General features: G+C 31.1%; 7 protein-coding genes and 1 non-coding gene across 10 annotated transcripts in view; 3 read left to right on the top strand and 5 right to left on the bottom strand.

The window, feature by feature from the left end:
• LOC103579601 (leucine-rich repeat-containing protein 4B) overlaps nt 1-2221 on the bottom strand; it is a 136135-nt gene extending 133914 nt beyond the window's left edge. The window contains exons 1-2 of the mRNA XM_053742914.1: nt 1892-2221; nt 539-625 (exon numbers count right to left, since the gene is read on the bottom strand). The gene's annotated coding sequence lies outside the window, so the exon portion shown is untranslated. The remainder of the gene's footprint in view (nt 1-538; nt 626-1891) is intronic.
• Nucleotides 2222-2554: 333 nt separating this feature from the next.
• On the top strand, nt 2555-11620 carry LOC103579722 (uncharacterized). Of its 3 annotated transcripts, none has more exons than XM_053743005.1 (5): nt 2555-2718; nt 3419-3548; nt 3629-3925; nt 3989-4145; nt 11223-11620. In XM_053743005.1, the coding sequence occupies exons 1-4, from the start codon at nt 2591-2593 to the stop codon at nt 4142-4144; spliced, it is 711 nt and encodes a 236-aa protein (XP_053598980.1). In that variant the 5' UTR covers nt 2555-2590; the 3' UTR covers nt 4145; nt 11223-11620. The 3 variants fall into 3 exon arrangements, with proteins under 3 accessions (XP_053598980.1, XP_014296509.1, XP_008559446.1); XM_014441023.2 differs by lacking the exon at nt 11223-11620 and adding an exon at nt 10365-10448; XM_008561224.3 differs by lacking the exon at nt 11223-11620 and adding an exon at nt 6615-6826.
• Nucleotides 4144-9012, bottom strand: LOC103579723 (putative inorganic phosphate cotransporter). Its single transcript, XM_008561225.2, has 6 exons — nt 8339-9012; nt 7456-7890; nt 6852-7090; nt 6599-6748; nt 5040-5417; nt 4144-4530 (listed from the first exon to the last, which is right to left on the bottom strand). The coding sequence occupies exons 1-6, from the start codon at nt 8409-8411 to the stop codon at nt 4264-4266; spliced, it is 1542 nt and encodes a 513-aa protein (XP_008559447.1). The 5' UTR covers nt 8412-9012; the 3' UTR covers nt 4144-4263.
• On the bottom strand, nt 9250-13439 carry LOC103579724 (putative inorganic phosphate cotransporter). Its single transcript, XM_008561226.2, has 7 exons — nt 12917-13439; nt 11614-11729; nt 10836-11136; nt 10357-10631; nt 10088-10240; nt 9626-10000; nt 9250-9549 (listed from the first exon to the last, which is right to left on the bottom strand). Exons 1-7 carry the CDS (start codon nt 12969-12971, stop codon nt 9397-9399), a joined length of 1428 nt encoding a protein of 475 aa, XP_008559448.1. The 5' UTR covers nt 12972-13439; the 3' UTR covers nt 9250-9396.
• A 211-nt stretch (nt 13440-13650) lies between these two features.
• On the top strand, nt 13651-13722 carry Trnaw-cca (transfer RNA tryptophan (anticodon CCA)). Its single transcript has one exon. It is a non-coding gene; the product is annotated as a tRNA-Trp (tRNA).
• A 773-nt stretch (nt 13723-14495) lies between these two features.
• LOC103579720 (THO complex subunit 5 homolog) lies at nt 14496-17175 on the top strand. The gene is made up of 5 exons (XM_008561222.3): nt 14496-14802; nt 14931-15068; nt 15176-15390; nt 15451-16691; nt 16767-17175. The coding sequence occupies exons 1-5, from the start codon at nt 14689-14691 to the stop codon at nt 17081-17083; spliced, it is 2025 nt and encodes a 674-aa protein (XP_008559444.1). The 5' UTR covers nt 14496-14688; the 3' UTR covers nt 17084-17175.
• Nucleotides 17168-19260, bottom strand: LOC103579721 (dynein regulatory complex subunit 2). The gene is made up of 2 exons (XM_008561223.2): nt 18643-19260; nt 17168-17887 (listed from the first exon to the last, which is right to left on the bottom strand). Exons 1-2 carry the CDS (start codon nt 19258-19260, stop codon nt 17168-17170), a joined length of 1338 nt encoding a protein of 445 aa, XP_008559445.1.
• A 400-nt stretch (nt 19261-19660) lies between these two features.
• Nucleotides 19661-24915, bottom strand: LOC103579719 (poly [ADP-ribose] polymerase). Its single transcript, XM_008561220.1, has 3 exons — nt 24565-24915; nt 24271-24412; nt 19661-22724 (listed from the first exon to the last, which is right to left on the bottom strand). Exons 1-3 carry the CDS (start codon nt 24676-24678, stop codon nt 20068-20070), a joined length of 2913 nt encoding a protein of 970 aa, XP_008559442.1. The 5' UTR covers nt 24679-24915; the 3' UTR covers nt 19661-20067.
• Between the last annotated feature and the right edge of the window lie 48 nt (nt 24916-24963).

Here is a 24963-nt window from a genome sequence, read left to right as displayed (position 1 = left end):
GTTCTCGCTTGAGATGTTGAAGCGGACTTTTCAAAAGGACAAAGATAAAAATACATTTATATATATATATATATATCCACATATATACATGAATGTATGAAGGTACAAGTAAAGCTTCTAAATAAAAAATAGAAGGGGAAAGTTCCCTATACTCTTTCTACCCTATCTTTTTCAAACTCTCCCCATTTAAACCCACCCCCAACAGCAAATTCATGCAAAGTTGAACTTGATATAAGTTATGTAGTAGCACGAGTGACGACATCCGGAATTGGGTATATCGAGATGTCTAGACGTTGGCGTTAAAAAAAATGTAAATATAAATACACTATTTTTACAACATTTTATAACTTATATATTTCTTACATCATCCTCATGGAGATGACTTTCCAGACAACCTGGAAAACATTTTTGACAGACATAAACTTTCCTAACCAGATTCCCAGTCATTTAAAACAAAAATAAACGAAAAAACTTTAAATAAAACTCATACAAGATAATAATAAATAAAATAACTCAGGCATTTATTAAATTTACTCACCAAACAGTTGATCTAGTTCATCAATCCTCCGAGATTTAATCCAGTCCATGTTATTTCAACTTATTTACTTGTTTTTCGTATCCGACACTAAATAAAACTTTTATCACCACAAACTCACAACAACTTTTATAATTAACTATTACTTCACAAAATAATAACTAAAAACTACGACCTACTTGTTATATATTTTAGTTCATCATCATAATTAATTATAAACAAACACATAAATAAATAAATAACCGACTCGGGGATTTTAATGTTAATTTACTGATATATATATACGCGACTATTTGATAACAGTAAAGCTCTAATTAGTGTGTTTATTTGACGTTAATGATACAAGTCAACAGTCGGTGGCTTTGAATTACAAAGCTAGATATCAATCATCAGTAACTTTAGACTCAATAACATTTACCTCATTTTTTTTCGCTATATTATTCAAGTACTGTGACTGTTAATATTATTACGAGCAACCTGCGGTCATTATGTGACTGTCCGAGTACTACTAAATTTATTAAATATTTAAATTTAACTGTTTGTTATAGTTTGGACTCGAAAATTTACTATGGATTTTTTTGTTTATTTTTATTGTCATTGACAATTTATGAGACAAATCTCATTGCACTGTAAAAAAATTAGCGGAAAATACGGAGCGGATGACTGTTTATTTATTTAATCTACTCAAAGTAAAATTTACTCTGAGAATTAAAAAAAAAAAAAAAAAAAAATGCATATATAGAAAATTAAAAAATCAATAAGTGCAATTTTTTCAAATATTTTTTTTTTTAATAATTTATTGTTTAAATAAAATCCAAAAATTATTAGACCTCGGCAAGCCAGAATCATAAGCTAGTAGACAATTTAAAATTTTTGGATTTTTTTTCACCAAAAAAAAAAACTAAAAAAATGCACATGTAGAAAATTAATAAATCTATAAGTGCAATTTTTTTGAATATTTTTTTTTTTAATTTATTGGTTTGAAAAAAATCCCAAAATTATCAAACGTCAGCTAACTTCAGATTCATAATAAAATCTACATTTGCTCCCAATTTTTTACAGTGCTATGATTGATTTTAAATCACGAGATTTAAAAAAAAAATAACCCATGTAGAAAATGTAAAAAACTATTGGCGTAATTTTTTCAAATATTTTTTTAAGATTTATTGTTTAAAAAAAAATTGAGAAATTCTTCGACTTCAGCTAGCTTCAGTTTCATTTAATGATTTAATTTTTTTTTTAATTAATAAAATTCTAATACGGTTATGGCAAATGAAAGTCATTGCATTTTTTTTTTTTTTAATGGGAGAGGGGGCACTGCTGAAAATGCCTATAATATATATTAATACTACTGACCTGTTTAATTAATTAATTAATTACATAATTATATTTGACTAGCCTATTTTGTTATCACTGACGTCAACCCACTTGTTGCAACAAATAGTAAACTTGAATTAATTGTTAATTAAATAATCAAACTTTAATTAAAAGTCCACACTGTCCAGAACATTCCTAGAGTTTCATAGTAATTTATATTAAAGCTTCTAGCACTTTTTAAAATGAATTTAAAACACGAATAAATAAATAAATATAATTAGTTTTGTATTAATTAAGTAACTAAAACTTTATCACTCACTATTTTAAGTTAATTAATTAATTAATATATTTTTAAACACTTTCGCGTCAGTACTGTTAGCGTCCATGTACTCATTTGTTTTTTCAATTATCGATTTATCGAATGCCGTTTTTTCAAAATTTTTATCGATTGTATTTTCATTTAAATATTTAATATTATTTTATTTTATTAATTACTTATTAATTAATAAGTTCATTAATCAATTAATTAATAGTTTTAATTATTAATTTTAATGACATAATAAGTTATTTTGAATGTAATTATAATTATAAGAATATTTCAAAAAAGCCCCGGACATTTCAAGTTTGCGCGGCAGGTGGCGCGATCTGGCGGCTAAAATTTGAAATTCAAATCAGCTGACCCGGCGTTTATTGTTATTATACTGTTAGTAAATAACCAATAACCAAAATAAATAAAAGATGAACACAATAATAAGAAAATATATACAATATATATTTATTATCATATATATAAATTTATTTAATCATATTTATTGTGATTCAATTGTCGCAGTTGATTTCACCGTCGAGGGAAATGGATTTCACAGGTTTTGTATTTACAATTTATAATTATTATATTTAATATCTAATATATAACATAATATAAGGTGAATAGTTGAGTTATTGATCTTTGGTTTCTATTAGATTATAGTACTTAATTTTATTATTATTGCTTTGTCTTCATTTAATTTATTAGCTCAGTAGTTTTGCTTGGAATCTCAAAGTTATAATTAATGGAGGATAATAAATAAAATAATTTGACATATTAGTAAATCTTCTTTATAAATAATAATAATAAATTATATATATTCATAAATATCTCATTTATTTAACCAATAAATTTTTAAAAATCATTTATTTATTTATCATCTTATTTTTTTATAAAACTTTTAGTCCGACTAAAAATTTTCATGCATTAATTTAAAATTTTTTTAAATAATTACCCGAGTAATTTATGATGCCGACAGTTGCCGACACCTGAAAATTTTAGTGTTTTTACCGAATTAATTTTTACAAGAAAAATTTTTAAAAATATCCATAAGAAAAATTGTGATAATTCTTCACATGCATTTTTTCAAATTCCCGCCATTATTTATTTAATTTATTTTAAATAAATAAACTTTTTAATGGCTTCACTTCCAGCATAATTTAAATAAATTACAAAATGCTGATAAATTTATAAATTATTCAAAATTTAAATTTAGTTAAATTATCAAAGTAACTAAGTAATTATTAATTATTTTGCAGGACAATAAATTATCAAGTATCAGCTGAAAAATACATAAATTATGACTGTCATGTCGCATTACATCTAGTACTACCACCAGTTTTATACGTCAATATTAATGAACTCGCTGATCTTCAGCGATTTACCAGCGTAATTATTTGAACATTTCTCTTTGTAATTAAATAATTATATGAACATTCAAATTTATATATATAAATAAATATTTACAGATGAGAGCATGTGCAGTCGGTGAAACAAACGTCGAGTTATTTGCCGAAGAAGCTCAACCACAAGCAGTAACAATATGCACTCCTTTAAATTTTGATAAGACGACGTTGAATCTGACAATTCACCAGCGTTATCAGCGTGCTAAGGAAAAAGAAGACTACGCAAATGTTATTTTACCCCAACCAAAACTTTTGCTCGGTTGTAAGAAACGTATTAAAGAATATCAAGTGTCTTTAATTGATTTATGCGACTCATGTGTTGGCTTTGCTACCAAATGGCGGGAAATTCCTTATCAAACTGTAAGTAATGAAGTAAATATTTAAAATAAATAATATACTCATCAGTTTATTTATTTTTTACAGGAAACCAAAGACTACATGTGGATCATGCCAATAGGAGAATTAACCCACCGTTCATACGTAACTTACATAACTTTATTTACAAGCGTCATCGGCACTCTAATTATATTCAAAGCACTCTGGTCATTAAATTCGACCGATCACTTAAAAGACGACTGAGGTAAATAATTTGTTTGTTTAAAATTAATTACACGTAACTAGTAAATATTTACAATAAAAACTTTGAAAAAAAAAAAAAAAAAGTTGGTGACGATGCAGAAGGAAATAAATGGAAAAATTTATTTGAGATCATTATGAATATTTCCAGAGTACGGCGGCTTAGTAGTAATAATATCTTTGTCGTTGTCTTTCTTGATTGATTCATAAGGCATCGGTTCTTCTTGAATTTTATAACTTTCACGTGCTGTTGAATTTCCGAGCTTGGGTTTTATTCCATCGTTCCACGGCTGTACTGTCGCTTTGCCAAAAAATACAAACGCTAAATTGCCAGCTATATAAATACCTGCCGATAGTATATATACTTTTCTCCATTGAGTTATGTCAGTCTTGAAAAAAGATTTTTGATAATTAAATTTATATAAAATATGACTAAATATTAGGGTGTAAAAAAAAAAGATTTCTTGAAAACTTGAATTCAAATTTATAGTGAATTTTAATCTTTTTACTTTTCTAGCGAAACTATCAGACTTATCACAAAATGTCATAAGACTTTTTTTGTAGATAATTTTATTTCCTACAAAAAAGGTTTTATGAAATTTTGTAATAAGTCTTATAGTTTCGTCAGAAAAGTAAAAAGTTCTCAAAATTTACTGCAAATTTGACTTCAAGCTCAAGTAACTTTTGAACAAATGAATTTATCAAAAAATGATAAGAGACTTTTTTTATAGAGCATTTAATTCCCTACAAAAACATGTCTGCAGATTTTTCCTACGACACATCGTTAGCTTGTAAAAATCAGAAACTGCAAAAAAATTTTCCATGTTCTTATGGAAATGTGTTTTTTTCTTTTTTTTTTTTTTTTAAACACCCTAATAAATATAAAATATATACATACTGGATCAGAAACAATAACCCCATAAATAAGTGGCGCCATAATGCCGCAGATATTAGCAGCAGCATTAGTGATGCCCATAAGAGTACCAGCAAAATTAGGACTCAGATCCATATGATTCATCTGATGTCCGCTGAATACCGCGACATTAAAAGCCACCGACATAATGAGAACACCGACGGCAACATTCCGATGCTCGCTGGTAATAAAACTCAGTCCGATGAGCGCGAGTGCCGGTATACATTCTCCAATAGTATTTGCTATTTTTCTTATTGATTCTAATGACGTGTAGCCGCCTTTAACCAACTTGTCAGCCGTAAAACTTATCGGAAATCCAAGCAACCAGGCCGCTAAATACGGCAGCGCTGATACTATTCCATTCTGTCAATAGAAGACATAAATAAATTATATTATTTAATTATCCAAACATATCACGTATATTTTTCCGGTTAATCTTGACCCTTATCTTTAAGACGTAAGGTCAATATTGTATTTTACCTAGAGAATATTAATTGTCATTTATTTAAAGCCTTACTGATCGATACTTGTCATGATGAACAAGACCTTGCGCGGACAATATACGATTAGGTTATTTCTAATCAAGTGTCATCGATTATTCATTATCATTACCTCGGTACCGATTTCATTGACGAATAGTTAATCCGCTACCGATAAATAAAAGTTACGAATACCAATTTATTTATTTTACATTTAAATTAATTTTTTTTTTACGGTAGTATAGAATTTTATAGTTATCGAGTATTGGAATTTTAATTTATATATATGTATACGAAAATTACATTGACTAACATAAAAAAATTGAGTGCTAAGTTGGGCCTTTCAACTCAATTACAAAACGCGCGCTCGTTTAAATAATTTCCCATTTAAAAAACGCGGGAAAATTTTCTTTTCAACTGAAATTTTATAACTCAGCGGATCAATAAATTGATACGGCCATAGCATATTTTTGTAGAGAATTCAATGCTCTATAAAAAAGGTCTCTTATGATTTTTTGAAAAATCTAACCGTTCAAAAGTTACTTTGTTACAAAAATTTCAATTTTTTTCCCAAATAATTAATTTGTAAAACCTGTAATTTTTGAACTGTGAGTTTAGAAACTTATGAAATAACATATTTTGATTGTAAAAAACGATCTACAAGAAATTTCCTATGACATTTTGGAATAAAACTGACAGTTTTGATGGAAAAGTAAAAAAGCGCGAAATTTACCACAAATTTGAATTTATCTATTTTATTTATCTTAAATAACTTTTTAATGGTTAGATTTATCAAAAAATCATAAGAGACCTTTTTTGTAGAGCATTTAATTCTCTACAAGAACATGTTATGACTGTTTGAATTTATCGATCCGTTGAGTTATAAAATTTCAGTTAAAACGAAAAGTTTTCCCATGTTATTTAAATAGGAAATAATTTAAACGTGCGCGCGTTTTGTAATTGAGTTGGTCCCAACTTGGAACCCAATTTTTTCTATGTTACATTCAACGTAATTTTCATCCGAAGCCGAAAAAAAAACATCGATTTTATTTTATAGAATAGAACCTCTTGTATTTTGTAGCCCATTGCGCTGTTCATATAAGCCGGTGTCTTGGTTAAGAGCATCCAGAAGCCCCATGCCTGAGAGCACTGCGCAATTAAAAGTGCCCAAACAGGTATCGATGTAAAAATGGCAGTCCAAGGTGTCTTTAGTGGCTGTAACAAGACAATTTATATCACAACTTAACAATAACCACTGTAAATAAATAAATCACTTATTTATTTAGTTCATTAGTTAGTTAACTAGTCGGTAGGTTACCTCAGTAGTCTCCGTAACTCCAAGACTGATTTCAATATACTCTTTTTCATCTAACGGTATGCCGCGATGATCCGCTGGCGACTCTTTGCCGAGGAAGTAATAAGTTATGGACCAGAGAGTCGCAATACCGCCCCAGATGTAAAAACTCCCGGGCCAGCCGATTGATGAACCAGAGATGACGCCACAACTTAGTAATGCGATCACGTTACCCAGCCATCCACCCGAATACGTGCAGCTTCCTTTAATTTATTTCATTATCAATCAATGTCATCGTCGTAGTCTTCACTCATCAGTTAATTATTTATTCATTAATACATTAATTCATATGTCGGAGGTCCATAAGAGTGGGAAAAATACTACAGGGAGAGTTGCGCTCGAGTATAAATTTATTAAATAATTATTTAAATAGCTGTCAGTGTTGTTTTTATTGTTAAATCACCAAAGGAATTTTAAAATTCTGCATACAGGCAGAAATTGATTCTTGAAAGAATCTCAGATTTACATTTCGCTGGGAGAGACGTCATTGATTCAAAAATCGGCCCCGACAGCCCGCGATCCGTAAAAAATTTTGAATTTTAAATTAAAGTGACAACTTTTTACTTACCAGCTCTTCCTCTTTCATCAACAGGCACCCATTTAGACAAAATAGTATGCATGCAAGGTGGAATTACTCCTTGACACGCGCCGGTTAGTACCCTGAGAACAATAACGGCCTCCCAGCCTCCATAAGTTGCCGCCAAAGGAATTAACGCCGTGACGATGCCGCATATACCCACAGCGAAGCACAAAAATTTGTGCGCCCCAAACCTCTGGGCCAGTTCTCCTCCAGGTATGTGCGTTATCACATACCCCCAGAAAAAAGAGCTCAGTATCGTGTTCTGCACACTGTCGCTCCAATCAAACTCCTCGAAATTAGGATTCGCCGAGTCCGCTTTGACCATCGCTACCAAAGAAATAGACAACGCGACTCTCACAGCGTAACAGCAAAAAAATCCTAGGGTCAGAAGCAGCACCTGAATATGACGGCATCCTATCGATGCTGGAAATAATTTATTTTGAATAAAATGAAATTTTAATATATAAATCCGCGGAATTCAAGGACAGATTCCTCTATTGTTTATTTATATGTTTACTTTATTTATTGATATAACTTAAAATATGTAAGAATGTAGACAGTTTACAATGTGCGCGAGTATCCGTCAATAATACGTGTCACGAATAATTATCTTGTGTAATGTCTGCATTCTTAACATATCAATGCTGCAATATTTTTAGCAAATTTTTAAACATTTTATTTATCTAATAATTATATCAAATTTATGACACTTAGCAGTCGCTTATCACTTAATATATATATTATATACATTCATAGATTAATTTTTAATCACTTCGATTACAAGATTATTCTTCTCAAGTGTTTTTTTATACTTTAGCTCAATTATAAAATCAAACCCCGATTGCTTAAATAAATAAATAAAATCAATTACCTTTAGGTGGATTGGGAGGAACTCTCATATTTTCCGCCCTTGAAATCCTCCGGGTCGACAGCCGGGAAGACATTTTTACTTTTTATTTGTTTACTCAATAAACAAAAAAAAAATCACTGCAGCATCCACGGTCTTTAAAAATATTATCTTGTCTTCTTTCTTCTTCCTCCTCTTCTTCGTTTTCTTCCTGTACGCCGTGATTTTCTTATACTTAAAATGTTAACGTTGAGATTAACGCATTTACTTTGAACACAAAAGATCGCATCAACGAGGTTTTATGGCGTTCTATATGTACGAAAAGTTCCCCACTACTATCCGCGGATTGCGTGGTTATTTTCAAGGTGCACTAACGTCGATTTATATATATATATATATGCATTCATACGTGGAACATATATATATTTTTAAACTCACAATCTAAACTATTCACATCAATCACCCGAGACATTCTGCTAAAGATTTCCTTACATCAAATCCTTATATATTATACTACTACTTTTTTTATCACGTTACCTCTTTATTAATTTTTTATGATAAATTAATTACTTATCTTTTGGTACCGAGGACAATCACATGAGATAGCACGTGTTAATTTGTATTGACATTTTTTTAATTATCGATCAATCGTATCTCAATTATTTTCCTTATATTTTAGTAGATAAACTCTTAATTATTTTAATAATATTTATATTTTATAAAATATCATTTTTTACAATAAATATATACTATATGTATATATATAATAAATACATGCATTATTATTTTAAATAATTTTAATCTTAAAAATAATTCCTCTTAAAACTTAAAGAATTTTTATTTAAAATTATAAAAAAAAAATCTATTATTTTTAATTTAAATATTTTTCGAATAAAAAAATTTAAAAAAATTCTGATCTAACTCAGTAGTGTCATTAATAAAATAAAAACAATAATTACATAGTAAATTAAACTATAAATAATAATTATTTTTATTAAAAATAAATAATCGCAGTCACTTGAACTGAAAATCGTTAAAATAACTGCATATATTATAATATATATCCACTTATATACTCAACGTTATTGGGAATAGATTTGTCCATTTTTATTTCCATGATTCGGATCATCCCATTCTTGTATTTCACCTTTGCCAAATAGCACAAATATCAAATTACCAATAAAATATATCGCCGCTGATATATAAAATACTGTATGCCACTGAAGTACATCGTTCTTAAAAAAAAAAAAGAAATTAAGCAATAAAATTATCAGTTAAATAACATATCAGTAAAAAAAGAAAATTACTTACTTCATTTGTAACAATCAAGCTGACGATAAGAGGAGCGAGAATCGCGACTACAGAAGCCAAGCAGTTGGTAATTGACATGAGAACTCCAGCGAAATTAGGACTTAGATCAATGTGATTTATTTGGAACCCACAGAGTGTTCCGACATTGAGGCCTACTGCGACAATAAGAATAGCCACTGATAGAGTTTTGTGACCTTCTGGAACAAACGCTAATCCCAATAGAGCTAGTCCAGGACCCCAGTGTCCGACACTGTTGCTTATTTTTCTAGCCAGTCCTCGTGAAAGTCCCTTCTTCTGACTCCAGTCGCTCAGCCAACTTACAGGAACCGTCAGAAGTAACATCGCAATATACGGCAGCGCTGATATCAAGCCGTTCTAAAAATTTATCAATTTTTTTGGTACCGTAGCCAACAAGGAAAAAAAACTTGAATTCATTGTCAAGCGAGGAATATTTTTTCTTACCTCTTTGAAGTTAAACTTTAGTATGCTTGCCATATAAGTTGGCAATTCTGTCAGCAGCATCCAGAAACCCCAGTTTTGTCCGCAATGAGCAATTGCCAGCGCCCAAAATGGGACAGAAGTTAATATACTCATCCAAGGTGTCTTAATATTTGCCTGTAAAATAAAAGTAATTATAAGCGACGTTTATCTGAAGGTGATCAATTTCTTTATTAATTAATTTGGACACCAAAATAAAGTTAATTATATTATTTATTTTTTTATCAATGCACCTTTTCAGAGACATCTTCTTGAGACTGTCCTAGACCGCCTTCAATAAATCTTTTTTCTGCGCTGCTTATTTTTAAACGACAGCACGCTATGCTGGGTGATTGTGTCAATAGAATCGGGGAATCGTAACCGAAGATGAAAAATACAGAAGACCAAATAATTGCAGCTGCACCGAAGAAGTAGAAGACACTCCGCCATCCGGCGTACTGGATCAAAACTCCGGATATCGGATAAGATATTGCAGTGCCAAATTGTGCGCCCGCGTATGTAATACTACCTGATTAAAGTTGATAATTAGTATATAAGTATGAGGTGTCCAGTTTAAAATATTTTTTTTAAATTTTTGAGAAATTACGAGACATTAATAATTAATTAATTAGCAATAAGTGACCATTGAAGTGAATTTTGTTTTTGGCGGGAGTTTACTCGAAATTGTGGAGTAAATTTTATAAAATAATAATCATGTAGATAAATAAATTACCCAATCGGCTTCTTTCACTGGGTGGTACCCATTTAGATAAAAATGTATGTACACATGGAAGAAGGCAGGCTTGACTTAAACCCATAATAACTCTGCAAGCACAAGTAGCAGCCCATCCACCTTGATCATTCGCTAATGGCACCAGCAAACTTAATAATCCATTTATCAACAAACCCCATCCCAATACTTGCTTAGCACTCCATTCTCTCGCCAAATATCCTGATGGTATTTGCATTACTGTGTACCCCCAAAAAAATGAGCTCAACACTATTCCGGCGTGCTCTGAATCCACTCTGTTGTTCTAAAAATAAAAAAAAAATCTAACTGGCCATACCCGTAATGGAAAGGTAGTTCTTATTTGAATCAATTTTTCTGATTTTTCTCTAGGATTTCTCTAGGATTCTCAGAGAAACAAAGACGGCAATATATATTTACATTCTAAAAGAAATATACCTGAGAAATAATTTTTTAAAATGCAACTATAAAATGTTTTTTTTTGCAATCAAGCATTTGTACTTTGAAGAAAAGCTTAATATCAAAAATCTTAAATCATTTATCAGATTAATGTTATCATTAAAACTTTTTCTATTGATTATCAACTTTTTCCCTCTCGTTCCTCGTACTCATGCTTGTGTATGACGAAAGAGTAAATGATACGATTAATTTAATAAGACAATGTTATTATAAATATAAATATCAATACTATTTATTAGAAATTATGATTAATGGAAAATTTACTGTCTCTTGATTTATTTTGTAATTAAAATGATAAACTTACATTCGTTGAATCTTTCATAGCAACAATAGCTAATGACAGACACAATCGATTGGTGTAAGCAATTGTTATCCCCAAAAATAATAATAAACATTGCAAATGTCTCGCTCCAAATCCTCCTTGTTAACAAAAAATTAATTGATTAGTTGATTAATTATAAATAAAAATTTAATTAATAAGTTAATTATATTTTCATGAGTTATTACACAGATATTATAATCATATCGCAATGTAGTTAATGACATTGATTATCAACAATTGTTATTAAGTTTGACCTCAAGTAAGTGCAGTAATTACTGTGACAATAACTCGCTGCATAAATATTTATATTTACATAATTTTTTTAATTTTATTTTAACTAATAAACGTTCGGAAATAATTGACAGTACAGGTATAAATTATTACAATTGTCAGAAGTAGAGCACTTGAGATTTATACCTTTTTTATCAATAAATATAAATTTTATGGAATCTACAAATTTTATTTCATAAATCGAGTTATGGAAAAATAGATAATTTTTTTTTTTTAGTTTTCTAGAAATATAAGAACTGAGAAGTTATTAAATAAATATATATTTATATGTATAAAAAAATATTTATCATAAATAATATTTTTATACGCAATAATTGCGCAATTCATATAAATATCTATTAATAGGAATAATATATATTTATGTTATCGATTCATTCTTTAAATTTTCAAATAAAATTAATAATTTAAATTTGAACCAATGAAAATTAGAAAAGTATCAGAGAGTAAATAAAAATTACACCGACTTCTGTAAGAAATTCTGATGTATGTAAATTTAAATTATAAAAAATTTACAAGGATTTTTAAAGCAAGCGAATTATATTAATTGATAAATTAAGTTAATTTTATATGTAAAATTTATAATACATTATTGACTTTTACATTAAAATCTGCGATTACAAATTTAAAAATTACTTTCTATTTTTAATTAAATAAAAAAAATATTTTTGTTTTCATTTTAATTTTTACTGCCATAAAAATTATTTAATAAACATTTTTTTTTAAATCAATTGTCATTTATTTTAATTCTCTTTCGTTAATGTAAATATAAACAAAACTGTTTACAAATTTATTTTTAAATCAAAAGTTATCACATTTTTCCCAATCTTAATTGTTTATTAATTTTTTAAAATAAATAATTATCAATGAAACAAATTTTTAATTATTTATTGCGCAAGTCACTTAAATATCTACTGATAAATAATCAATCTATTATCAATTATAATTTATTTTAAAAACATTAAAAAATTGCGGGAAAATTTTCAAAATAATTTACCTGGTTTTTTTATTTTTTCTTCAATTACCATATTCTTAACATTCGTCGTCATCATAAATAATTACTAATAACTTAATCAACGATTAGTTACAATAAAAAACCGGCTTTCCTCTAATTATATTAAAAATTTAAATAATTAACAAATTAATACTCAAATATTTTTACTTGCTAACATATTGTTTGGAAAAAACATTTAATTAAACAAACGCGAACCGGTTATTTATAATAACAATAACAGTAAGAAAATATCAAATTACATTATACATATATAACAATAAAAAATATGTTAAGTCCATAAGAGTACTTTATTAACTGCGATTTGAAACACTCGCAAGATTTTAAATGACGTTAAATTCTCCCTCCTCTGTCTCCTTAATCTCGATTGTTTATTAATTTTTTTTTTTACGATTGACGCCGCAAAAAAATCAATCACTTTTATTTAAACGCACGTTAACAATCAATTCGCTACCAAAATATTATAAGAGTAAAAAAAAAAGTCAACTTAATTATTTAAGTTTGTTAAATATTCAAGTAAATTTTACTGTCTTATCAACATTCCGCGCGTCTTTTTTAATTTATTTTTTATTTTTTACATTCGTTGAATTTCCTACTCCTACCTGGAATCTTTATCATTATTGCATATTGTTATATTTATATATGATGTATATGGATGTGTAGTAAGGCAATCACAGGTGTATGAGTTTGTATAAAAATAGATAAACACTTTAACATCTGACTCCGTGGCGCAACGGTAGCGCGTCTGACTCCAGATCAGAAGGTTGCGTGTTCAAATCACGTCGGGGTCAATTAGTGTCGAATTTTTTTTTTTTAATTACTTCCGGAACAATTATCTATAATTATGATCAATATGAATCTTATATAATTATTCAATTTGAATAAAAATTATTCTTAGTTATATTTTTAAATATTCAAAAAATTAATTCAAATTTTATAAATTCAATGGTTTGATTTAAGATATATAAGCATATATTTATTTATATTTTTAGCTTAGAGTATTATCAGATAATTATTTAAATAATTAGAAATATTTCATGAGTGTGAATGTAGTAGGCATGAGGCAAATTTTAAATTACAAGTAAACGAATTAATTGATTATAAATATATAAAAAAAAGAAAAAATGCACATACTGATGTTGAAATTCTATAAATACGCATTTTTTAAATTTTGTTCGATTTTCATTTATTTACAAATTTTTAAATTGACAGCTACGTTCACACTCGTAATATTTAAATTATCAACAAATAATATTAATTTTTTTTGCAATAAAAATGTTATTTTGTATTTGAAATTTAAAAAATGTCTCGAAATCAATTAAAATTGCAAATAAATATTTTTTATTGCAAAATTAAAAAAAATTACCAATTTATTTTATTTGTTTCCTTCATAAAAACTAGTCCTCATTTTTGCAGCGTTTAAATTTCGCGCGCTTTCGAAAAACTTGTAACTATTTAATTACTCAAATATTTACTACAAAATATGCAAATATTTTGATTTCACTAAATTTTGAACACAAAAATAGTCTGGAAATTTCTTTTTTTATCAACAAGTAGAAATTTCATAAATTTACAAACTATAATCGCGACAAAATAATCTTCGGTTGTTTCCGGCTTAAATTTACTTAAACCGAAAGTAAATGAAAGAAGTGATTTGTTGAACTCAGTATTTAAATTGTTTGCCGGTTTATTTCCTTAGTTGTTGAGTTGTTTATTTAAAAATATTTATTTATTTATTTTATTTAAATTTAAATAAAATGGCTAAAGAAAATGAAACCATTACTGTAAAAAAACGGAGAAAATCTATCAGTAGTAATAATAATGGTAATAATACTAGTACCAGTGCTGTTAAAGAAAATGATATGTACAAGGTTAGGTTCATTTATTTACATTCATTATTTATTATTATTTACTTATTCTATTATTTATTTACTCAAACAAGTTCAGTAAAAAAAAAAAAAAAAAAACAAAAATTTAAAATTATTATTTAAATTAATAGGCAATAATAACTTACGAAGAAGAAGAAGCGGTTGCTCGATCTCCAGAGCAAGATTCAGAAAATTTTTTGTCAACTTGTGAGGCAATAAGAGATGCGATGAATAAAATCGCTAAATTAAAAACTAGTGATGACTCTAGTGTAAGTAATTATTTATTTATTTTAAATTACTAAAGCAATGTCAAATTTCCCGCCAGTTTTTTATTATTATTAAGTTTTTATTTATTTATTTATTTAAATAAATGCAGGCAAAAGAGGACATACATGAGCTGCAAGTACAGACTGCGCTGTCATTCATCGAATTAAAAAAATTGAATCGTATGGAAAAATTCCGGACTAAATTCGCGCGGGATTCGTTAGCAGAAGCCAAAAGTGGAGTTGACAACCGGCATTTGCAGTTGCAAAATTTATTATATGAAGTGATGCATCTGAAGAAGGAAGTTATCAAGTGCTTCCAGTTCAAGTAAGTTTTTAAATAAATAATCTTATTAATTTCTCATTAATTTAAAAAAATAATTACTAGGTCAAAGGACGAGCTGATAGAACTGGTCCCCGAAGAGGAATTTTACAAAGAAGCGCCAGAGAGTGTTTCCCAACCAGAAATAACGAAGGAGGATCCACACAAACTACGTCTAGCTCGCCTGGAGTGGGAGTTGACTCAACGAAAGCAGTTGGCGTCGCTCTGCGACCAGTTGACGGAGAGCAAAAAGAGTGTCGCTGAAAGTATCGAGACCAAACAGCAGCGACTGGACAACCTGGGCCCGCAATTAAGATCAATACTTGAAGCAAGTAAACCTCTGCAAGACAGTTTGGGTCTTCCGCTAGACAAGATCCACAAAGAGCACCAGCGAGCTGGACTTCTAGCATCTCCACTCTACGTTCTCTATGTAAAAGCGACAGCTTACCGCGATGCCTACGACTCGAGTTTATATGTGAGCGTCGAAGGCGACGACGAGGATGCCAAGAGGATAAACAACAACGAGGGGACCCAAGAATCAGACTCTGATATCGAACAGCAATCGGAGACGCCACCCGATGAAATTCCAGTTCACAAAAAACGCCACCACCGTCTCTCCCGTGAGGCCCGTGAGGAAGAAAAGAAGTCAAAAATCCTCCACAAGCACCCGCTGAATGTTAAAATCATAATCACCATCAACGGGGAAACCAAAATGACTCTAGATTTTTATTACTTGACATTCCTAAAAGTTATTACCGTCGAGTCACGTCTGGACACCGTCGACAGCGACAGTGCGACAGCCCGCGACATGTTGAACTCGGAGTCGATTCTCCGCGAGCTCTATCCGCAAGACACCGGAGCCGAGAGTCCGAACCCAGCGAATACTTACCAATTAAAACGTTACCATCTCGCGCCTTTTGGTTCTCTCGGTCTTGGGATCCCCTACAAGTGGGCCCAGAGAATGGCCGGGATAAATTTTATCTCCGCTGATTCAAACTCCGATCAACATATAACTCGCCAGCAGCTGGCGCAGAACAACGTCGAGAGTATTTTAAAGGAAATAAAACGCCGGGTGAAAGCACGTCTGGATCTTTGCACAGAAATCCGTTTGCTCGAAGCAGGGAACATTTCGCTGTCTGGTGACTCCACGGATTTGAATCCCCAGAAAATCGCGACTTGTCTTCACAAATTCGCGCCAATATCCTGGAAAAATTACTCAGCTTGTCCAGATACTCTGAACATTTGTAAAAATAATCTAGTTTCCTCTTCTGATATTTATTACGAAGCCGTACTGCGTCGCGGTAACCGTAAGTACTCAAATATAATTATTTATTAGTCAAGTACTCCAGCATTAATATTAATAATAATTATAATAATTGCAGATGAACTTACTGCGCACGTCGCAATAAAACCGGACTACCCGAAAGTATCAGCAGTAATAAGTATAAACATGAATCCGTCATTGGTAACGTCAGCAGACGTGGTCCGCGACATCGAACGGGAGATAAATGTCATGTGGGATCGCCCGCCAACGATTTCAAATCAACTGCAACGACTGAGAACCTGCTTTGACATTTATTTGGAGACAGAAAGCCTTGCGACGCGTGAAAAAATATTTTTCCATACCGTCAAAGGCAGAACACGTGCCCGTCCCTACAAATATTTGCATATTGGGGGTGGAATTTTCACCCAACGATAATTAAAACTTAAATTACTTTACTTATTTTATTTAAGTATCAAAATATATGTAAGATATTGAAGATTTTCATAATAAAATAATCATTCAATCAAGCAATTTAGCAGTTCCTCGTGTGACAGCACCAAAGTACGACCGTAAGTAACGTTTCAGTTTATTGTTTTCCGCTACCGCTTGGCTGTACTGCTTCTTGCGAATAAAGTTTTCGGCTTTTATGGTATTGAAAGCTCGCCAAAAGTTTTCCAGAAGCTGGTAGGGGCTGATCATCGAATCGGTAATGATGCCAGAGTCTTCGGAGACGTCGTCGGGTTCGTCACTCAACGGCCCGTACTTGCTGGCAAGAGGCTCCAAGCTGAAGCACATGTTTACCAGCGTCGCCACGGCGCTGCTTTTCTCCTCCAGGGTCTTTAATTCCTCGATCACTTTACCACTGACGAGACTCAGTCGCTTCAACTGGATCTTGTCCACGGTCTGATGGACTCCGATCTTTTCTCTGAGCTTCCAGACACGAGCATTCAGCGTCTCCATCTTAGCCTCCAGATCTTTTATACTCTTGTTCCTGGTTTCGGTCAATGAATTCTCTTGGTATTTTAAATTATCGATTGTCGAAGTCAGAAAATTTTGAAGCTGCGGAAAACTGGCGGCTTTATTCTTGTGATTTTCATCAAATTTTTTCAAATTTTCGTACTGCTTCCTACGATCTTCAGTCGCGTTTTGATAACTGGTAATTACTTTTTTGAATTTTGACCAGAGCTCGATTATTTTGCTGCCGGTCGTACGTTTTATTTCTCCGATAGCTTCAGTTTTCTGTAATTAATTAATTAATTATCAATTATACATATTTTATCTCAACTAATCGGTCATTAAATTTAATTGATTATAAATTTTTGGTGATAAAAAGTATTAATGTTTTTTAAATTCTTATCAATGAGATTCCGAATTGATAAGAAATTTTTTTGAATAAAGAATTTAAAAAAACAAAAAAAAAATGGGTTTTTACTAGACAGCTGATTGTGATAAAGTTAAGACAAGTGAGTACTAAATTTTATCAATTGCCAAGTGTGCTGATAAGATTTTAATTAAAAAAAAAAAAATTCAGCCAAAATGGAAAATTTTAAAAACAATTTTAATCAAGAATTTATTTTTAAATAAAATTTTCAGTGAAACTGTAGGTCCTAGAAAAAAATGTTTCAAACAAAAGTTGTAGTAAATTTAATTCTCTACAAAAAAGGTCCTCAGACTTATGACCGTATCTTTGATAATTAGAAAGTTATAGAGAAAATAAATAATAGATCAATTAAATTTAAGAATATGCTCAGATTCCTTTTCTTTCTTCAACTCCCAAATAATTAGTCATACGTAAAAATGCCAAGAGACCTTTTTTATAGAGAATTTAAATAGCTACCAAATGACCCCTATACATTTTAGTCGTATCTTCAATAGTTCAGCTAGAATTTCAGCTTTTTCACATTAACTTCTAAAATGAAATTTTTTTTATTACCAAGAGCTAAAAAAAAAAAAAAAAAAAAAAAAAAAAAAAAAAAAAAAAAAAAAAAACTTACAGTAAATTCAACATTGTAAGTATTGACAGCATTTCTGGTTTTAGTTTCCATCAATCTCTCGTTGATAAAACAATTTTCAGCGTAAATAATAGTCTCAAGATGTTTGCAGCTATCAATCAACTCCCCTTTGGCATCAGCCATTTCGTTAAGCTCCCCGACCTTAATCAGCATTACAGATTTAATATAATTTGCATGTAAGCCCTCGAGTCTCTTCCTATTACTATTAATCAATTTATCAATCATTTGCATATGTACTTCTTGCAGTCTGCGGTGATAAACATCAGCGTTTTCTAACTCTTCGTAGAGTCTATTGATAATCGCGTTCTTGCTACGCAGCGTTTCATCAAAATTCTTCCACAGATACTCGACTTCGTCGTACAACTCACGGCATTTGAACTGCCGTAACTTGAATCTCCATTGCTCGTTTATCTTTGCAGTGTTCAAACGAGAGAATGCTTCTTCACGCTTCAATTTGTTCTTCGTAAAACCCGCGATAAGTTGCTGCTTACGTCGCTTGGCTTCCAATTCAATTTCCGCGCGATGCTGCAGGTATCGGAGTCGTTCCTCTTCGCTCATTTTTGCCAGTTTTGACCCCTTGTTTTTTTTCTTTGGTGGCATTTTTAACTTTTTATTATTTAATCTTATTTAATTATCAGTTAAGTAGTCTCACTATTTTAAGCTCTACGCAAAACTCTTGGACTAAATGTTTGATCAATAATCTCATTAAATTTTTTTTTTTTTACCCCTAATACCAGATATTATGTATAATTTATTTTTATACAGAAAATTAAATAAAAGATTTTAAGTAAATAATAATAATAACGATAACAATATTAGTAACAATAATTATAAAGATAATAATAATAATAATAATAATAATAATAATAATAATAATAATAATAATAATTTCAGATTAACTCTTAATTATAAGGGATAAAAAAAAATATTTCAAAGTCAAAATAAAATCAACAAATTTTTATTGCAAAAATGAAAATTAATACAAATATTAACAATCGCTTTCTTAAAAAAAATCGTATTACATAATTACTATAAATAATACTTAATTAACATGATTGCCAAAACTGTCGGAATAAATAAAAAATTTCAGGTACATACTAATCCCTACTAAAAATTATATCCATTTATACAAATTTACTGATATCCAATATTTATTTCGCGCGCGTTTTGTTTTTCATGTATTCGTTTTACTATATATCGTAATAAAAATTGAATATTTCTACCTCTAATCATCCAATTACATTAAAACTACAGCTTTATGTACATTTTATTACTTATCATTAAAAGAGGGAATAATCAATTGAATACTATAAAAATTGGAAGTAAATCTCAATTATTTATGAACATTCAGGTTCATAATTTAAAAAAACGTTAGTTATTAACATTTACAAAAATTGAATTACACAATTAATTTTTGTATATAAAATTTACACGAAGCAAGTACCTGGTTTTAATTTGCGCAGGATTATAGACAACGTACTCATTGTGCGCAAGCGTTAGCTGGCGAAAAGGATCTACTTTTATGGGTTTTCCGTAAGGCACCAGAACATTACCCGGAGCCATACAAAAATCATGGGGATCCGGAACATTTCTACCTCTTCCGAAGGTAGAGTGGAAGCCATAAGGCAGTGCGGTGATGAAATCAGCCTGAGTTCTTTCGTACATAAGGCCTAGAGCGACTTCGCAAAGCAGCAGAAGACCTGTTGTGTTGCCGAAAGTGGTGTTGCAGTAGTTAGCAGACTTGGATATCATGTCAGCGAAGTAAATTCCCTTGCCGAACATCCAGCCCGAAGATGGGGCTTCCGGTGGAGCGATACGGAGTCCATGAGCTAGAATACCAGCAAAATTGGTGATACGTGAGCCGTGCCACAGGAGTCTTTTATTGGGCAACCCGGAAAATTCTCTGTATCTCTCGTCTTCGCCTCTACGATTGATAGCGAAGATGTTCTCGATTTGTAATCGGTAGGAATCGTGATATTCCGAGTGAGTATTCATTGCGTAGCGTTGAATTACTCCGTATTCATAGGAGTTAGGATCTAGAACATCGATATGAGTATTGAGCTTGAAGTACCGGTCGTCTATCGGGTGCTGATTTACATCGATGTTGTCATACAGTATCCGGTAAGAAACCGCCATCTCGATCAACGAGTGCAGCATCTCACATTTTTTCTTTACCGCTTCCTGGGAGTCGAGAACCGGGGGACTTTTCATCCCAAATGAGTGAGGAACCAGAGTGTAAAATTGGTTTGATGCGTCGATTAGTAATGTCGGATCAGCATTGCTTCTGATTATGGTCGTCACGTCACCGAGAACGCGATAAGCCTGCTGGATTTGCTTAGTAGACAATGCACCCAGAGGCATTCTATCAATGTCTAGTTCGTACTCCAGCATCGCCTTCTTCATGTATTCAATATTAAAAATCAAAACAACAAGATCTTTTACAGGTGCTTTCAATTGACTTTGCACAGTCGACTGCATCCTGCTAATTTTACTCTCATCAGTATCCTCAGTGTTTATCAAATAAAACATACCCGGGCGCTTGACAAATGCAGCAGGATCACGACCCCATTCATTTCCCGTTTTTTTCAGATAAGTTTTTATAAACAACTCAATACAGGAGTCTAGAGACATAGATCTCATATTAGAACCTCCAATCGTCGTGCCAATTCTTCCCCAGCTAGTAAACAGCCAAAATTTACTACCGTTATCATGCTCGAGTATCTGCATTTTGTAGTAATCATTCTTGTTGTCTTCAATGTCCGTCAGGCCAAGTGTCACCGTGAACTTATCGAGATCCTGCTGATAAACATGGGCCACGTGGTCTAGCCCACTCTTAGGATCAACAGCTCCGCCGCCTTTTATTTTCAGCGTTATTTTCCCTTTGCCAGTTAGATTTGCCAAATAACCAGCGCATCTAACACTCGGATCACTTCCCCACCCGCTAATGGTTCTCGCGACAATCAATTTAAACGGAGCGTCAGTGCAATGTTTTGCTTCATCAACGAAACCTTCGCCAACGACATTAACTCTCAGCCGCTGGGCATCTTTTATCATCTGATTAGGCTTCGCAAGAGTCCGGACAGAGGATACCACCGCAGCCACTTCTCTAGTGATTTTCGTAACAATTTTACCGCCAAGTTTTGTTATATTTTTTTTCAAAATCTCCTTATTGTTGAACGTCTTTCCAACGATCGCAAACAACAATCCTTTTAGCGGCTTGACTTCATGAGCCACTTCAGCGCTATCTTCTGCGATGGACTCTTCTACTTCTAGAGTAACTGGGTCCGATGGAGCTGATATGCGAATCATACGATCCTGGACTCGGGACTCGTGGAAATGAAAGAATAGATACCGCTGTTTAATATCATTGCTGAGAATGAACTTTGTCCTCACGGGATAAACGCTTACGTTCTTGCACTTGGTCCACTCGGTAAGATTACCCATGCAGCGATACCCCACGCCAGATTCGAAAACGTAATTGAACCCCAAGCATTTGAAACAAATCGGCAGAGCTCCAAAAACCAGTTGGTCGGCCACGGCTTCGACTATTTCTTGCCGTGACTGGGGAACGAGTTGACCATTCGTTTTCAACATGCGGAGCAGGTCTTTTTTGCTGACATCTTGCAGCAAGTCGATAACTTCAAAAAATTCTTCGTTCTGTTGCTTCATAGTTTTCTCAAGCTCATCAACCAAAGTGGTTTCTTCCGCAGTATATTCTATCGGTGGCAGACATTCTAACATCAGATCTCTATGATGGGACCAGACTTTGTCATCATAACCAGGCATATCATTCCCGGCGGCAAAGAATCCAAGCTCAATGCGCTGGTTACAGAAACATTCAAAGTGATAGTTATGGGTACCGACAAACAGAAGATTTTCGTTATGGAAGACATGCTTTGTTATACATAAGTTGTCTTTTAAAATTTTTAGTCTGCAGAGATTACAAGTCACGCGATTCGATGGTGAATACTCTACTCTAAAATATTTTGGGTTACAGGGTCGATGGTTTTGAATTTTGCTACTGGTACTCGCCGCCCCTTCCTCAGATTTTGGTGTGTTTTGTTCTAAAAAAATTAATAATTAGGGAATATGTCCAAAATGTTTAATAAGAGTGGAGTTAAAGAATAAAGTTTTCTCTGAATCCTAGCGCTAGCACATAGAAGTGAAGGAAAATAGATTTTTTTCCAACACCGAGCCCCGAGTATGGATTGTTTACGTGCTGAGTGTGTATTTTTTGTATATAAGCTTCAAACGATAGCAATAAAAAAAAAATTATACACTCTTTTGGTTTTGAATATAGCGACAAAATCCCTGATTAAACAAAACGATTTGTGACGATTAAAACTGTTGTAATCGTCACAAATCGTCAATTGATGATTAAAAACGATTAAATTTTTAATCGTTTTAAATCGTCGTGAATCGTCGATTGATTATTAAAGAAGATGAAAAACGATTAAATTTTTAATTGTTTTTAATCGTCGTGAATCGTCAACTGACGATTCGAGAGAATCTAAAACGATTAAGTTTTTAATCGTTTTAAATCGTCGTGAATCGTCAATCGACGATTCGACAGGATTAAAAAAGATTAAAAATTTAATCGTTTTTTATCTTCTTTAATAATTAATAGACGATTCGTGACGATTTAAAATTTCAAGTCGTCATGAATCGTTTTTAATCTTCATTCGGAACCAGAAATTACAATATTATTTTACGATTAAAGACGATTCATGACGATTAAAAATTTCAAGTCGTCATGAATCGTTTTTAATCTTCAATCAGAACCAAAAATTACAATATTATTTTACGATTAAAGACGATTCATGACGATTTAAAATTTTAAATCGTCATAAATCGTTTTTAATCTTCAATCAGAACCAGAAATTACAATATTATTTTACGATTAAAGACGATTCATGACGATTTAAAATTTCAAATCGTCATGAATCATTTTTAATCTTCATTCAGAACCAGAAATTATAATATTATTTTACGATTAAAGACGATTCATGACGATTTACAATTTCAAATCGTTAGGAATCGTTTTTAATCTTCAATCAGAACCAGAAATTATAATATTATTTTACGATTAAAAACGATTCATGACGATTAAAAATTTCAAATCGTCATGAATCGTTTTTAATCGTAAAATAATATTGTAATTTCTGGTTCCGATTGAAGATTAAAAACGATTCATGACGATTAAAAATTTTAATCGTCATGAATCGTTTTTAATCGTAAAATAATATTGTAATTTCTGGTTCCGATTGAAGATTAAAAACGATTCATGACGATTAAAAATTTTAATCGTCATGAATCGTTTTTAATCGTAAAATAATAAATCGTCTTTTGACTATTTAGGACGATTAAAGCCGAAAATCCATGACGATTATGACGATTAAAGACGATTAATGATGATTTAATTTTTAATCGTTTTTAATCGTCACAAATCGTTTTGTTCAATCAGGGAAGCCAAAAGAGCATATAAATATGTCTTTTTGGAATTAGTGACGCGATATATTTTATAGATTTATATCTGATCAAATCTTAGTATTTTCTCGGGTTCAAAAGTATTTTGAACGTTACATAAAAAATAATAAATAAACATCTTACCAATTTTTCTCTTCAGAAATTCTTGATCTCTCCACCTGATATTATCTAAATTACCAATATCTCCTAAAGTTTTTGGTTTCGTATCAATAAAAAAACATTCTGCATGAAACCAAATCGAGGTTACTTTATCAATAAACGGCCGCTATCAAAAAAATTTAAACAATCAATAACTATAAATACTCTATTTGTATTTTTGAGTATCCACTGGCTCATATTTAGTGATCAGTGGCAACACGTGGTCATGATTACTCAAACAAATAATAACCTTAAAGTAAAACAAAAAACAACAATTACCTCAATATTTTTGACGAGTCTCAATTCATTTTTTCCAATTTTCGATTGACACCATCTACAAACTGCGTTTCCAGATTTCGCATATTCCGCTCTGTACGTTTCTTTCTCGGCCATTTTTCAAATTTGTCAATGATAAATTTGAATTTATCATTAAAAAATCAATATAATCATAAAGTATAAATTATTTTATATACAATCCAATAAAAACAAAATAAATAATTTACACATAAAATAAATTCAACTAGACATTGAAAACTCTGGCCGCATTTTCGCAAAATTCAAAGTTACAAAATAAAATAAAATAAAATAAATGAAATGTGAGCATGGAGCCCAAGTGCAATTATACTAATGAGTTAGTACATTTCTGAAGAATATACCTGAGAAAATGAGTTGGGGATT

This window comes from Microplitis demolitor, chromosome 2 (genome assembly GCF_026212275.2).
Source record: "Microplitis demolitor isolate Queensland-Clemson2020A chromosome 2, iyMicDemo2.1a, whole genome shotgun sequence".
NCBI lineage: Eukaryota > Metazoa > Arthropoda > Insecta > Hymenoptera > Braconidae > Microplitis > Microplitis demolitor.
The sequence above is the reverse complement of the archived record's forward strand: the minus strand, read 5'-3'. Positions and strand labels throughout refer to the sequence as shown.